The sequence below is a fragment of the Sebastes umbrosus genome, chromosome 17 (genome assembly GCF_015220745.1).
Source record: "Sebastes umbrosus isolate fSebUmb1 chromosome 17, fSebUmb1.pri, whole genome shotgun sequence".
Lineage (NCBI taxonomy): Eukaryota > Metazoa > Chordata > Actinopteri > Perciformes > Sebastidae > Sebastes > Sebastes umbrosus.
In genome coordinates, this window is record NC_051285.1 from 599,039 (window position 1) to 616,307 (window position 17,269).

Below are 17,269 nucleotides of genomic sequence, written 5' to 3' on the forward strand. Positions count from 1 at the left end.
CCATCAGACGACATAATGACAGCACACCGTTAACATCCATCAGACGACATAATGACAGCACACCGTTAACATCCATCAGACGACATAATGACAGCACACCGTTAACATCCATCAGACGACATAATGACAGTACACTGTTAACATCCATCAGACGACGTGATGACAGCACACCGTTAACATTCATCAGACGACATAATGACAGCACACCGTTAACATCCATCAGACGACGTGATGACAGCACACCGTTAACATCCATGAGACGACATAATGACAGCACACCGTTAACATCCATCAGACGACATAATGACAGCACACCGTTAACATCCATCAGACGACATAATGACAGCACACCGTTAACATCCATCAGACGACATAATGACAGCACACCGTTAACATCCATCAGACGACATAATGACAGCACACCGTTAACATTCATCAGACGACATAATGACAGCACACCGTTAACATCCATCAGACGACGTGATGACAGCACACCGTTAACATTCATCAGACGACATAATGACAGCACACCGTTAACATCCATCAGACGACGTGATGACAGCACACCGTTAACATCCATCAGACGACATAATGACAGCACACCGTTAACATCCATCAGACGACATAATGACAGCACACCGTTAACATCCATCAGACGACGTAATGACAGCACACCGTTAACATCCATCAGACGACGTGATGACAGCACACCGTTAACATTCATCAGACGACATAATGACAGCACACCGTTAACATCCATCAGACGACATAATGACAGCACACCGTTAACATTCATCAGACGACATAATGACAGCACACCGTTAACATCCATCAGACGACATAATGACAGCACACCGTTAACATTCATCAGACGACATAATGACAGCACACCGTTAACATTCATCAGACGACATAATGACAGCACACCGTTAACATTCATCAGACGACATAATGACAGCACACCGGGTAAACTTTACAGCAGAATAATGTTCATAGGAAGGGTTTTCTAATACTGATGATATATATGTATCCAAACTCACATGTAAAGTAATACAATTTATGTTCAGTGCAACGACGTAACTCTTCACATAGAAGAATAAACATCTTGATTTGAAAATTAATAAGCAAGAATTTTGACATTCAATTATTAATTTCTGGCATTTATCCAAAAATATTGTCAAGAAACTGACACAGGAAGTAAAAGTACTATTACCACACTGTGAAAATACTACACTACAAGTAAAAGTCCTGCATTCAAAACCTCATTGAAGTAGAAGTATGTAAGACGTTTTAGTAGGAAATTAATGCCTATGTTGCATTTTAAAAGTAGTATAAAGTACTATAGTTACCTCTGAGATGTAGTAGAGTATAAAGTACTATAGTTACCTCTGAGATGTAGTAGAGTATAAAGTACTATAGTTACCTACAAGTACAAATACCTCAAAACTTGTATTTAAGTACAGCACTTGAGTAAATGTATGAAGTTCTATTCCACCCCTGGTCTACAGTGAGAAATACTGAGCATTAAATGTGTCTGTATAATAATAATAATAATCAGTGTGTGTCTGATCAGTGGTGCAGTATTCAGTTTCATCATATTTCACATTACCTCGCTGTAAACAGGTGAATGAACAGGTGAGTAACCAGGTGAGTAACCAGGTGAGTAACCAGGTGAGTAACCAGGTGAGTAACCAGGTGAGTAAACAGGTGAACTGTAAATGCTGTCTGTGGTTTGTTTTTAACTGGGTGACCAGTTCCACTGCATCACCTGCTCAGCCTGTGAGTCTCTTATCGGTGTTCCGGTGTTCAAACATCCCCATAAAGAGGCTCACCTGACCGCTAATGATAGTATCCTCCACCGGAGACTAACGTGAAGCGACGGGGTGGAAAACCCGCAGAGAAACCCGCAGAGAAACCCGCCTCTGGTTACCCCGACCGCTCTCCTCCACAGCTACATGCTAGGCTACATGCTAGGCTACATGCTAGGCTACATGCTAGGCTAACATGCTAGGCTAACATGCTAGGCTAACATGCTAGGCTACATGCTAGCGGTAGTGAATGGTAATCCAGCACCTCGTTAGCCGACCGGCTAGCTCCCGTTAGCGGGTTCAGATGAACTGGTTTAACTGGTTGTTTGAGGTGAACTGGGAGCAGCGCTGAGTCGGACAGCAGCTGGAGGATGAATAGAGAGTTAGAGGAGGGGTTAATGAGGATAAAGGAACACTACCTGAGCGTCTTTAGGGATGCTTTTAGGAGCAGACATCTTCAAGCTCCCACAGCGACTTCCGGTTCTTCTTCTTCTTCTTCTGTGGTTTCACTGAGCACCAGAGCTCTGTAGAGAGACGTCACTTCCGGCATCACATCATCCACAATACAGATACTACCAGTACTACCAATACTACAGATACTACCAATACTACCAATACTACAGATACTACCAATACTACCAATACTACAGATACTACCAATACTACCAATACTACAGATACTACCAATACTACCAATACTACAATACTACAGATACTACCAATACTACAATACTACAGATACTACCAATACTACCAATACTACAGATACTACCAATACTACCAATACTACAGATACTACCAATACTACCAATACTACAGATACTACCAATACTACCAATACTACAGATACTACCAATACTACCAATACTACAATACTACAGATACTACCAATACTACAATACTACAGATACTACCAATACTACCAATACTACAGATACTACCAATACTACCAATACTACAGATACTACAGATACTACCAATACTACCAATACTACAGATACTACCAATACTACCAATACTACAGATACTACCAATACTACCAATACTACCAATACTACAGATACTACAGATACTACCAATACTACAGATACTACCAATACTACCAATACTACAGATACTACCAATACTACAATACTACAGATACTACCAATACTACCAATACTACAGATACTACAGATACTACAAATACAACCAATACTACAGATACTACCAATACTACAGATACTACCAATACTACAGATACTACCAATACTACAGATACTACAGATACTACCAATACTACAAATACAACCAATACTACAGATACTACCAATACTACAAATACTACAAATACAACCAATACTACAGATACTACCAATACTACAGATACTACCAATACTACAAATACTACCAATACTACAGATACTACCAATACTACAGATACTACCAATACTACAGATACTACAGATACTACCAATACTACAAATACTACAAATACAACCAATACTACAGATACTACCAATACTACAAATACAACCAATACTACAGATACTACCAATACTACAGATACTACCAATACTACAGATACTACCAATACTACAGATACTACAGATACTACCAATACTACAAATACAACCAATACTACAGATACTACCAATACTACAAATACTACAAATACAACCAATACTACAGATACTACCAATACTACAGATACTACCAATACTACAGATACTACAGATACTACCAATACTACAAATACTACAAATACAACCAATACTACAGATACTACCAATACTACAAATACTACAAATACAACCAATACTACAAATACTACCAATACTACAGATACTACCAATACTACAGATACTACCAATACTACCAATACTACAATACTACAGATATTACCAATACTACCAATACTACCAATACTACAGATACTACAGATACTACCAATACTACAAATACAACCAATACTACAGATACTACCAATACTACAAATACTACCAATACTACAGATACTACCAATACTACAGATACTACCAATACTACAGACACTACCAATACTACAGATACTACAGATACTACCAATACTACAAATACAACCAATACTACAGATACTACCAATACTACAAATACTACAAATACAACCAATACTACAGATACTACCAATACTACAGATACTACCAATACTACAAATACTACCAATACTACAGATACTACCAATACTACAGATACTACCAATACTACAGATACTACAGATACTACCAATACTACAAATACTACAAATACAACCAATACTACAGATACTACCAATACTACAAATACTACAAATACAACCAATACTACAGATACTACCAATACTACAGATACTACCAATACTACAAATACTACCAATACTACAGATACTACCAATACTACAGATACTACCAATACTACAGATACTACAAATACTACCAATACTACAATACTACAAATACAACCAATACTACAAATACTACAGATACTACAGATACTACCAATACTACAGATACTACCAATACTACAGATACTACAGATACTACAAATACTACCAATACTACAATACTACAAATACAACCAATACTACAAATACTACAGATACTACAGATACTACCAATACTACAGATACTACCAATACTACAGATACTACCAATACTACAGATACTACAGATACTACAAATACTACCAATACTACAATACTACAAATACAACCAATACTACAAATACTACAGATACTACAGATACTACCAATACTACAAATACAACCAATACTACAAATACTACAGATACTACAGATACTACCAATACTACAAATACTACAGATACTACAGATACTACCAATACTACAGATACTACCAATACTACCAATACTACAAATACAACCAATACTACAAATACTACAAATACTACCAATACTATACTATTATGATGCCAGAATGTTTGTCTTGTTGTAAGTGTTGATGATTTCTACAATAAACAAATACAATATTTTATTTATTTATTTTATTCTAAAATGTATTATTATTATTATTATTATTATTATTATTATTATTATTATTATTTTATACTAAAATAAAATGTGCATTTTAAAAAGGAAAGAGAGCACAAACAAACACTGGTAGAAGAAGTACTCTGATGTAGAAATACTCTGTTACAAGTAAAAGTCCTGCATTCAAAATCAAAGTATCATCAGCGAGATGTACTTAAATCATAAAGAGTAAAGGTACTTTGTGCAGAATTACCTGCTCCAGAGTGCAGTATTATTCAGCGGTGGAAAAGTAACTATGTACATTCAGTCTAAGTAACATTTTAAGGATTTTGTACTTTACTTAAGTATTTCCATTTTATTTTACTTTATAATGTAGTTTTACATTTTAGTATTAATAATTTGAAGTAATTGAGCGACAGAGGAACCAACAACAGGAAGCCTGCAGGCGGCGCTACAGGGACACATACTGAACTCAGTTTACTGTCTCACATAATACTAATCCTTTTATTGTACTTTCCCCCAAACAAATACTCTGTTACAACTAAAAGTCCTGCATTTAAAATTTGACTTCAGTAAAAGTACAAAAGTATCAGCATCAAAGTATACTTTAAGTACTAAAAGTAAAAGTACTCATTCTGCACACTGAAGAGGTTTTTTATACAACATCCAGTTTCATCAAAATCTAATATTTACTAGATCGATACAAATGAACAGAAAGCCTTGAATCTAATTAAAGTTTTACTATCAGCATCAAAATATACTTTAAGTACCAAAAGTAAAAGTACTCATCATGCAGCAGATTAACATATTTTTATGTCATATATATGTATATATATATATATATATGTATATATATATATATACATATATATATATTATTATTAAAGTAGTTTAAAAATACAACTAAAGGTCTTGCATTAGAAACTTTACTTAAGTAAAAGTAAAGAATATATATCATAATATACTTAAAGTACCAAATGTAAAAGCACTCATTATGCAGCAGAATAACATATTTTTATGTCAGGGTAAAAGATGGAAGAAGAGGAAAATAAATAAATAGATTTTTACATATAAATATATGTATATATATTTATATGTATATATGTGTATATATATAATGTGTGTGTATTTATATAATAAATTATTATTATTATATATGATAAATAATAATAATTATTTATATAATAAAATATTACATAATAGTTATTATATAAAATATATAATTATATATATATATATAAAATACTATATATTATATACTGCTGGTAGTTCAATCTATAAAACATCATTTATTATTATATACTGCTGCTAGTTTTATCTATAATAGTACATCATCATTTATTAGTTGATCATATTTTATATTAATAATCTGTAAAGTAACTAAAGCTGTCAGATAAATGTAGTGGAGTATAAAGTACTATATGTACCTCTGAGATGTAGTGGAGTATAAAGTACTATATGTACCTCTGAGATGTAGTGGAGTAGAAGTAGAAAGTAGCAAAACATGGAAATACTCAAGTAAAGTACAAGAACCTCAGAATTGTACTTAAGTAGAGTAATTGAGTAAATGTACTTAGTTACTTTCCATCACTGCTCACGATCAGTGTCAATATCACAGCACCAACACACTGAACGAGGTCAAAGGTCAAACATTCTGAATGTTATTGAAGAGTTTCCTCCTCTGTTGAAGGACCAGTATTTGAGTATTTGAGTATTTGAGTATTTGAGTATTTGAGTATTTGATTCGTCTGTGAGCCGATAAGAAATCTTCTCAGAAGTCATAAAGCTGCTCTGAGTGGAGTCTTATCGTCCGCTGAACAAACCCTCAGAAGAGGAGCCGCTGCAGCTTCACACCGACCGACACCGATCGACGTTCCCAGAAGACTTCATCCAGATAAAACTGTTGACTCACATCATGTCATATATATATCTTATACATGAGAACACAGTACAGGATGTGTAACTGTACACGTACTGTAAGTTACAGTGTGTACTTTAACAAGATACATTCAGGCTGAGCCCACTCAAATCCTACAACTAAGTAGTGAACAGAGTACCTGAGCAGGTAGTGAACAGAGTACCTGAGCAGGTAGTGAACAGAGTACCTGAGCAGGTAGTGATCAGAGTACCTGAGTAGGTAGTGAACAGAGTACCTGAGCAGGTAGTGATCAGAGTACCTGAGCAGGTAGTGATCAGAGTACTTGAGCAGGTAGTGAACAGAGTACCTGAGCAGGTAGTGATCAGAGTACCTGAGCAGGTAGTGAACAGAGTACCTGAGGATGAATGACCCTCCATCTCTATTTGTCCTTTTTACCGTCATTTGTCAGTTTGTCTCGTATCCTTTGAAATGCAGCAACGGACTGTGATGCAAATATAGACAGATAGGGAGGAGGAGGAGGAGGAAGAGGAGGAGGAGGAGGAGGAGGAGGAAGAGGAGGAGGAGGAGGAGGAGGAGGAGGAGGAGGAGGAGGAGGAAGAGGAGGAGGGCAGGTCAGGGTCGGTGGACTCTACTTTTCTTTTTTAAACGTGGGATAAATTCAGAGGATAAAATCAAGGTGGTGACAGGTGTTGAGGTGAGTGTGAGGATCAGGAGGATGAAGAGGAGAGAGAGAGAGGAGGAAGAAGAGGAGGTGAGGAAAAGAGAGAAAGAGAAAGAGAGAGAAAGAGAGAGAGAGAGAGAGAAAGAGAGAGAGAGAGAGAGAGAGAGAGGTAGAGAGAGGGAGGGAGATAAGAGCAATAAAAGAGGTCATGTGACTCAGTCATTTATAATGGGCAGCTGATGGAGAGAAGAGCGACCAGAGAGAGAGAACAGGTGGACAGGTGAGGACAGGTAGAGGTGAGGACAGGTAGAGGACAGGTGGAAATGTGGACAGGTAGACAGACAGGTAGAAGTGAGGACAGAGAGGACAGGTGGAGGTGTGGACAGGTAGAGAGAGGACAGAGAGAGGACAGGTGGACAGGTGTAGACAGGTAAAGAGAGGACAGGTGGACAGGTGTAGGCAGGTAGAGGTGTGGACAGGAGGACAGGTGGAGAGAACCCAGTTTACCTGTGGAGCAGGTGAGAGGAGCGGGGACAGGGGACAGGGGACAGGGGACAGGGGACAGGGTCAGGCTGGATCCACACTATGCTGAGGGAGTCCCCTCACCTGGAAAGATGTACGTGAGTTACCTGCAGCTGGACAAGGACCCGGCCATGTACCCGCACCAGAACCCGGTGACCCGCCACGCCGGGCTGAGCCTGAACCCGCAGAGCTTCGTGGCTCCGCCGCAGTACTCGGACTTCTCTGGTTACCACCACCATCACCACCACCACGGCCTCAACACCGACCCGCTGTCGGCCCAGCAGGCCGGACCGGTACCGGTACCGGCCGGCTGGAGCTCGGCCTACCCGCCTCCACCTCCACCGGCCCGGGATGAGTGGTCCTCGCACCACTACGCTGCTGCAGCCGCTGCGGCCGCGGCCGGAGGGCCTCCCTCTGTCGGCACCGGCTCTGTGGGGCCCGGTCTGGGCTTCAGCCCCCCGGAGTTCAGTCAGTCGGGGCTGCTGAACTCCTCCACCGGGCAGCTGTCACCCGGCGGGACGCAGAGGAGGAACCCGTACGACTGGATCCGACGAGGCTCTGCACAGACCAGCAACAACCCCAGTAAGACCTGCTCACCACAAATACTACTAATACTACTGCACTTTATTATACATATTTAATAAGTACTTTACCACCTACTCTTTATTATTATTATTATTATTATTATTATACATATTTAATAAGTACTTTACCGCCTGTAGATCCTGCAGAAGATGCACAATATTAGATTATATTCAACTTTATTGTCAACGAAATGCGGTTTTGCATCTAACCAGAGTACTGATTAAGACAAAATACACAATGTGGTGTATATAAATACACATATATACATATATACATATATACAGATTACAGTTAAGGTGCAGAGGATTGATATGTGTTATATTCTGATGAATAAGAGTTAAATATAAGATGCATACTGATTAAATATTGTACAAAAATGTTGTATAAGAGTAATATAAAGAATAAATTATATATAATATATATATAAGATGAATATTAGAGAATAGATTTTATATATATACAGGAGAGGGTTGTGACTAAATGAATATTATATATGAGAATGAGTTGTATTAATTGAACATCAGCAACGAAAACAAATTATTTATAATATTTATATAACCTCGTTTTGTTTGTAAATATCTGACATCCCTATAATATGTATAATATTTATAATATTTATCTTATGTATAATATTTATAATATGTACAATATTTCCACAGAGAGATTAACATGTTTGATATTTAAAAATCCCACTAATATTCCTCTATTTTTAATAATAATAGTTATGTGTCCTCATTGGATCATTTATCTTCTCCACTTTAATCTAGAATATATTTTGACATATTTCTGCATCATATTTTAAAGCTTTTCTTCTCCAGTCAAACAAACAGACTCATATTTTAATATGAGACGCTGTGATATCGGTATTTATAACAGCAGCAAGTCAACAACACGCTTCACTTTTATATGAATTCATTAGTGTTTATATTAATATCGCTATAAATCAGCTTCAGGTGAATTTCAGATGTTTTTTAGGCGATATGAAAGAGCTGAAAAAACGCTCCGAGAAAATAATGTTTAATTTATGATGATCAGTTTTATTAATCTGATATTTAAAGGGGAAAAAAACATCCCCAAAAAATAAGCATCTAGCTTCTTTAAAGGGTATATACAACAACAACAACATAATAATAATAATGATGATTATAATAATTTATTAATAAAATCTATTAAATATAGTTTTCAGTATTTCCTCTTTCACTGATGCTTTATTTTATTTTATTGTATTTTTCTGAATATTTAAAGACTTTCCTTTCCCAGTTTAACTGTTTTTAATTATGTTAAATAATGTAAAGCTCTTAGAGGTAAACTTCTGAATAAAACCAGCAGTTAGATCTTAATGGATCATTAATATCTTCTGATTAATAATCAATAATATAAAGAGTAAAATGAGCCGATGAGTTTGTGCTCTGATGGAGGCTGAGACGTTCCCGCCGTGGATCAGACGTGTGAAGCCGGTTCAGAGACGCCGTGAGGACGTTGTGATGCTAATGTCCCCCCCCTGAGCTGGTCTTTGTCCTCCGCTGGTCTCTGGGCGGAGAAGACGACGGTTTACAACACAGAACTCACTTTGAAGTCTCTTCACCTCATCATTCATTATAATATTTAATCACATATGTTTTATCTGTTCTAAATGAACCTTAAAGGAGATTAGACCAGTATTTAATCCTCTTATCAACATGGGAGTGGACTAATATGCTGCTTTATGTAAATGTATGTATATATTAATTATTATAAATCAATGAACAACACTAATCAATGTCAGATATTGATCAGAAACCCTCACAGGTACTGCATTTAGCATAAAACAATATGCTCCAATCATAACATGGCAAACTGCAGCCCAACAGGCAACAACAGCTGTCAGTGTGTCAGTGTGCTGACTTGACTATGACTTGCCCCAAACTGCATGTGATTATCATAAAGTGGGCATGTCTGTAAAGGGGAGACTCGTGGGTACCCATAGAACCCATTTACATTCACTGATCTGGAGGTCAGAGGTCAAGGGACCCCTTTGGAGCGTTATTTAACCTCTTCATGACCAGCTAGTCTGACCTGGTTGGTACCGATGGATTCATCAGGTTCTCTACTTTACTATGATACCAGGATCTTCACTCTAGCTCAGGGGTCAGTAACCTTTACTATCAAAAGAGACATTTTAGACAAAAAAACATCTGTCTGGAGCAGCAAAACATCTGGTCATTGTGATGAAGGTAACACAGTTTATAGTCTCAGTATATAGTATATCAGTCTAATGCAGTGAGGGACAAAGAGACAATGTGCTACGGAGTATTAGGGCCACATTGAGGGAAAAAAACATCTGAGATTTACAGAATAAAGTCAGAATATTACGAGAATAAAGTCATAACTTTATGAGAAAAAAGAAAATAACATAAAATCACTACTTTATAATATTACGACTTTATGCTCTAAATCTCAGATTTATTATTTTCCCTCAATGTGGCCCTAATACTCCGTCGTACCGTCGTACCATAGACCTACAACAATGATCAATAAAAAAGAAAAGGTTTGGAACCGCTGGACTAAACTAGCGGGATATAAAGTTCCTGAGACTTTTAGTTCCTGGAACTACTTTTCAAGGAGCTGAAAGGTTCCTTCAGCTCCCCGTCGTCTGTGTTTCCACCGCCGTCTAATAATACTTTTACTACTGATACTTTAACTCCGTGTATTTCTACTACAGCCGGCGGCTGCGTTCTCATCAGATGTTTTTACGGCGGTCATGTGAGGGTTAAATATATTTACAATATATAGCTCTATATATATATATCTATTAACGCAACCTTAAATGACATGTTGGTCTGATTTTCCAGGCACTTTGTTTCACTTAGCGCCGAGTCAGAGTGTCACAATTATGACTTCCTATAAACGTGTAATTATCCTGAATGTGTTCAGATTCAACAGAGTGATGAAACGGAGGTTGTGTTGAGGCGTGGTGAGGTTATTAACAGGAAAGGAAAGCAGTAAAATAACATTTATGACGGATAATTATATTTATTCCCCTAATAATAATATTGTTTTCTAATGAATGACTGCAGTTTGACCACGTTCAGTGGTGTTGAAAAGTATTTGTGGGTATTTAAGGGCTGATTCTGATCTTGTTTTAAGGGTTTAACTTACTAATTTTAACAGTTTTAGGCCCAAAAACATGCAGTAAAATGAAGCTATTTTCTATTTTCCCAGAAGGTAAATGTTCCTGGCATCAACATTTAGACAACAGAAATATATATCAACACTTACGTTAATATAAAGAATATGTGTTTCCTTCAGTATTGGTGAATACGGTTCATTTTAAAGGAACACTTTCCTTTCAGACCGGCTCTGTGTCTCTAAACGTGTTGAACGTCAGTCTGGACTCACTTTTACCTTTTAATTTAAAAACATTTCTGTAAAACTTTCAACACGACTGAAATCTGAACTGAAAGCTGTCAGATTAATTTAGTTAATTTAATCACTTTAATAAACTGTGAAACACTGGGAGAGAGCCCATTTTAAGTTGTCAGGAAGCTTCTCTGTGGAGGCGGAAACCTGCCAAAATAAAAACATTATAAATAAATGACTCGATAAATAAATAAATGTGTTATTAAATGTAGCAAAAATAATATTAAAAATAAGTGTAGCCATTAATTAATTAACAAAAGGTGACTAAATTGATATTTCTGTTTTAATTTGCTTCTTTGTTTATTTATATTTGTATTAATTCCTTTATTTATTTACTCTTTTGTTTCATTTTCCCTTTTATTTATTTATGCATTTATTTTTATGAATTTCCAAATGTATTTATTTATTTTTGCATTTTTTTATTCATCAATTTATTTTTTATTTATCAATTTATTTTGTATGTATTTATTTACTTATCTTTGCAACAGTTCCCTTATTTATTTATTCTTTTGCTTTTTCCTTTTATTTATTTATGTATTTATTTTTGTTATTTTTCAAATTTATTAATTAATTTATTTTTGCATTCATTTTTTTTATTGATCAATTTATTTTTTGCAATAATTTCTTCATTTGTTTATTCTTTTGTTTAGTTTTCCCTTTTATTTATTTATGCATTTATTTTTTATTATTTTTCAGATTTATTTATTTTTGAATTTATTTTTTATTCATCAATTTATTCTTTATTTATCAATTCATTTATTTTTTTATTTATTTACTAATCTTTGCAATAATTCCTTTATTTATTTATTCTTTAGTTTAGTTTTCCCTTTTATTTATTTTATTATTTTTCAAATTAATTTATTTTTGCATTTATTTTTTTATTTATCAATTTATTTATTAATCTTAGCATTCATTCCCTTATTTATTTATATGTATTATTTTTCAAATGTATTTATTTATTTTTGTATTCATGTATTTATGCATTAAGTGTGCAAAGTTTAACAACTTTTCGAGCACATTAAAAAGCACATTTCTAAGGGGCTAGCCCCAGCAGAGTAAACGTCTCTCAGACAGACTGAAGAGCTTTGTGATTTACGCTCCTTCATCAGCGTCTCGTCTCTCTCGGCTCGTTATCAGCCGACGGAGAATCAAACTGTTGGTTTTTACGTGACGATAAATGAAGCAGAAAGAGTTCGGACAGATGTCCCCCCCCGTAACTCACATGTTTGAGTTTTAACTTCCCCCCTCCCCGGTGACGGGTCTGAGGACAGACGGTGAGTCTGTTTAAAGACTCATCATGTGTGTTTAGTGTTAATACAGAATCAGAGCGTGTTAACGACAGCTGAAGGCTTTTAATTCACTCTTTAACACAACCGGCTGCTTCTGAAACGTCGCATGGTGAAACAGTTTCTGTTCTTTCAGGTTTCACTTTGTGTCTGAGGAGTAGTTTCTTCTTGTTTCTGTTTTGTCTTCAGTTCTGGTTGTTTGGTTCTTTATCTGCTATTCTTGGTTTAAGTTCCTGACGTAGGAGAACAGCAGATACTGCAGGAGGTTTTCATCACACTGAGTCTGATGAGTATTCATCTGAAACTAGAAAAAACTGATGAATCCATCAGTACCAACCATGGTACTACTACTACTACTACTACTACTACTACTGGTATCATAGTAAACTATAAACCTGATGAATCCATCAGTACCAACCATGGTACTACTACTACTACTACTACTACTACTGGTATCATAGTAAACTATAAACCTGATGAATCCATCAGTACCAACCATGGTACTACTACTACTACTACTACTACTACTACTACTACTACTGGTATCATAGTAAACTATAAACCTGATGAATCCATCAGTACCAACCATGTCAGACTAGCTGGTCATGAAGGAGGTTAAATAACGCTCCAAACTAAATTTTGGCGAGGATAAACTGTCATGTCCATGTCCAAAGGGGTCCCTTGACCTCTGACCTCCAGATGTGTGAATGTAAATGGGTTCTATGGGTACCCACGAGTCTCCCCTTTACAGACATGCCCACTTTATGATAATCACATGCAGTTTGGGGCAAGTCATAGTCAAGTCAGCACACTGACACACTGACAGCTGTTGTTGCCTGTTGGGCTGCAGTTTGCCATGTTATGATTGGAGCAGATTGTTTTATGCTAAATGCAGTACCTGTATAATAAATATATTCATACATTTACATAAAGCAGCATATTAGTCCACTCCCATGTTGATAAGAGGATAAATACTGGACTAATCTCCCTTTAAGGTTTATTTAGAACAGATAAAAAATGTGTGATTCATTTGCGATTAACTATTGTAATAGATTGACAGCCCTAAATTTAACTTCACCTTAACTACAGTTTATTTTCCACAAATCATAATCTTTCTCTCACCTTAACTATAACTAGGGATGCACCGATACCGATATCTGTATGGGGTATCGGGTCCGATACTGTGCTCATGTACTCGTACTCGCAAAACGGCACCGATACCACTTTACGGCAGCGTGACGTTAACCTCTCGTCACCATCTTTCGCGTCCTATCGCACGCGCTCCACCTCCCCGACGGTGCGGCCGAGACGGGCCAGTGGTGCTTGCACAGTCTGACTCGTGCGTGCGTTAGACTCCTTGGTCCGTGTTTCAAGACGGGTCAGTGGGTTGCAGACATTGCCGCAGACCCCTGGCGCCTTTTACGTGGACCGAGCCCCGCCCTGGGAATCACCGTCCACGTCCACCGTCTCTGATTTGTTCAACAATCTGACATTACAAAGCGGCATAACAACAACAACTCCTAACCTGACATCTCTTGAACTAATGTTACCTGTTTCTAACCAGAGCTTCTGTGATGAATACGTCTACGTCTGGTTAGAGGAAACCCCCCCCACCTCCCAAACAGAAAACAGCCGACTGATAATGAAACCATTCAGTCTGATTATCAGGCTGCGTTTATTATCCTCCTTTATAACCTGTGTTCCTGACGTTTATTTCCCCTTATATTAGTTAAGGGTCTTATATTACAAAGCCTTTTAATGTGGCAGCATCATCACATGAAAACATCCCTGATATCCTATATGTGGAACCTTTCAGGAGTTTAACTGTGAGTGTTGTTTATACAGTTGAATGTTCATTAGTGCGTCTCGTTGGTTCAGAGTGATCAGACCTCTGACAGCTTTAACAGGACGAACATGAACACTGAGTCCATAAAGGAATAAGAGCAGATACCGTTCAGTTTATGCAAATCCATGAGAGGCAGGTCGTCTATTTGAATACAGGAGTCGTGGTGAGAACACAGATCAGCACTCAGTCGGTCCGGGAACGTCCGTTTATAACACATCATATAAAATACTACCTTCATTCACCTTTTAACAGCTGGTGTGATTTCATGTCTTTTATTTAGCCAAAACCAAAACCAGAAGGACAGAATGAATAAACCAGTGAGTTTAATCTAAATGATGCGTTCAGGTGCTCCTCAGATCGTCCCATTTCCAGAGTTTGGAAGTCGTTGTTGAACTTGGGTTTGTTCGTGAGCTTTAAGTCGTAATGTGGAAACAACACGGACGCTACAAAGATGTTTAAACGCGTTGATAGGTTGCTTTACGTGACTTGTTATCAGGGTTAATGTTAATAAACTACTGTTGTAACTGATCTCCGTCTCTCCACGAGGTCACAACCTGAAACCAGATTATAGGAGCAAAACATTTAGATGCAATACGTGAATAAATAAAACATTTCTTACCGTCAACCCATCGTTTCCTTTGGTCCGCCATGTTAGTGCGTTATATGACGTGTAAATAGTTTGTTCCGTTGCATCATCAGCTCCCAGCAGCAGAGCGTCCGCCATTTTGGACTGAAAGAGACGACCGGGCGCCAGTAAAAGGTTCTCCTACAAAGAGACGTACTGAAGTAGAACTACATTATTTCTGTTCTATTGTCATATTCTACTGAAATGTCCCACGTTAAACAATAAAATATCATGAATATAATAAGCGTTTTCAGTCCAAAATGGCGGCACCAGCAGCAGGTCGTATGAGATCTTACAAAAAGTTATTCATACGTTTTTGTGCGTTTTTCTACGAATGTCCAGCAACACGTGTCAACTTCCTCTCGTTACAGTCTTTTCAAAATAAAGTTTACACAGGAAACAACGTGGTTAGCTTTATGAAAAGATGGCGGTTTGGGTTAAAATCACTACTGAAGTTGCGTAACTTAAGTACGGAAGTTACGTGATGGGAAAACAAAGTGTGAGATTAAAAGAGAAATGGGTTAAAAATCAGATTCAGATTTAAATGTTAGTTGTTAACCTGGTTGTTTCTGTGTTTTCCAGACGGAAAGACGCGGACTAAAGATAAGTACCGGGTGGTTTACACCGACCACCAGCGTCTGGAGCTGGAGAAAGAGTTCCACTACAGTAAATACATCACCATCAGGAGGAAGGCGGAGCTCGCCACGACGCTGGGCCTGTCAGAGAGACAGGTACGCCACCACACCGACAGTAAACACTAATACTGATCACACTTTTATTAGATCTTATATGAAGAACAGGTTTGAGATTCAATGTTGGACTGGATGGGATTATTTTTTTAATTAAATTAAATTAAATTAAATTAAATGTAATTTAAAACGCAGGATGTCGGTACTCACATTACGTTGTCTTCTGGTCCAGGTGAAGATCTGGTTCCAGAACCGCCGGGCCAAGGAGCGCAAGATCAACAAGAAGAAGCTCCAGCAGCCGGCGTCCTCCACGACCACGCCCACGCCGCCCAACGGCAGCAACGGCGGCGGAGGAGGAGGAGTGGGAGGCGGCGTCCTCCTCCATGGAAACGGCGGGAGCAGCGTCGCCATGGTGACGAGCAGCAGCGGAAGCAACGGGCTGGTGTCCCCGTCCTCCCTGCCGTTGAGCATCAAAGAGGAGTACTGAGGAGGAGACCGATGTTTTATTGGACGCTGATGTCGGGACTAAAGACCAACTCAGGAACTTTTTCGCATCACATCCTGCCGCATTTCTGTCCGCCATCTTGGAGCCAACGCTCGCAACAGAACTTCTTCTCCCATCAGACTGTCGTTGCTCCTCAGTGTGATCAGATGTTCGGTTGCACATTAACAGCTAAATGAGAGACTGTACAGGGTAGCGGAGATCCCACAATGATATGTTGAATATTTCCATTTGATGGATGATGCAGCCATAAATAAACTCATAATTTAGCTTCGATGAAGAGCTGCAGATACAGAATATATATACGATGAACTGTCAGACAGTGTGTAAAATATCTTTGTTCTTTTAACTCTAAAGCTACTTAAAGGGACTGTTTGTAAGAATTAAAGTTCCTGTTAGTAACTTGTTCCAGGTATAACTCATTGCTGGTCGGTGTCTCATGGTCTCTCGTGTGTCTCATGGTCTCTCGTGTGTCTCATGG

General features: G+C 37.6%; 2 protein-coding genes across 2 annotated transcripts in view; one reads left to right on the forward strand and one right to left on the reverse strand.

Annotated features, from left to right (window-relative positions):
• Positions 1 to 17,269, reverse strand: part of taf9 (TAF9 RNA polymerase II, TATA box binding protein (TBP)-associated factor) — a 33,607-nt gene that overhangs the window by 6,644 nt on the left and 9,694 nt on the right. Inside the window, exon 2 of the mRNA XM_037749586.1 lies at positions 2,228 to 2,332. Coding sequence (XP_037605514.1) covers positions 2,228 to 2,263 — 36 coding nt within the window. The 5' untranslated portion in view covers positions 2,264 to 2,332. The remainder of the gene's footprint in view (positions 1 to 2,227; positions 2,333 to 17,269) is intronic.
• On the forward strand, positions 7,949 to 16,773 carry cdx1b (caudal type homeobox 1 b). The gene is made up of 3 exons (XM_037749585.1): positions 7,949 to 8,438; positions 16,180 to 16,328; positions 16,519 to 16,773. Exons 1-3 carry the CDS (start codon positions 7,949 to 7,951, stop codon positions 16,771 to 16,773), a joined length of 894 nt encoding a protein of 297 aa, XP_037605513.1.

Coding starts and splice junctions, on each gene's coding strand:
- cdx1b (XM_037749585.1), top strand. CDS start 7,949: ATGTACGTGAGTTACCTGCAGCTGGACAAGGACCCGGCCATGTACCCG. Junction 8,439..16,179: donor ACAGACCAGCAACAACCCCA/GTAAGACCTGCT, acceptor TGTGTTTTCCAG/ACGGAAAGACGCGGACTAAA. Junction 16,329..16,518: donor TGGGCCTGTCAGAGAGACAG/GTACGCCACCAC, acceptor CTTCTGGTCCAG/GTGAAGATCTGGTTCCAGAA.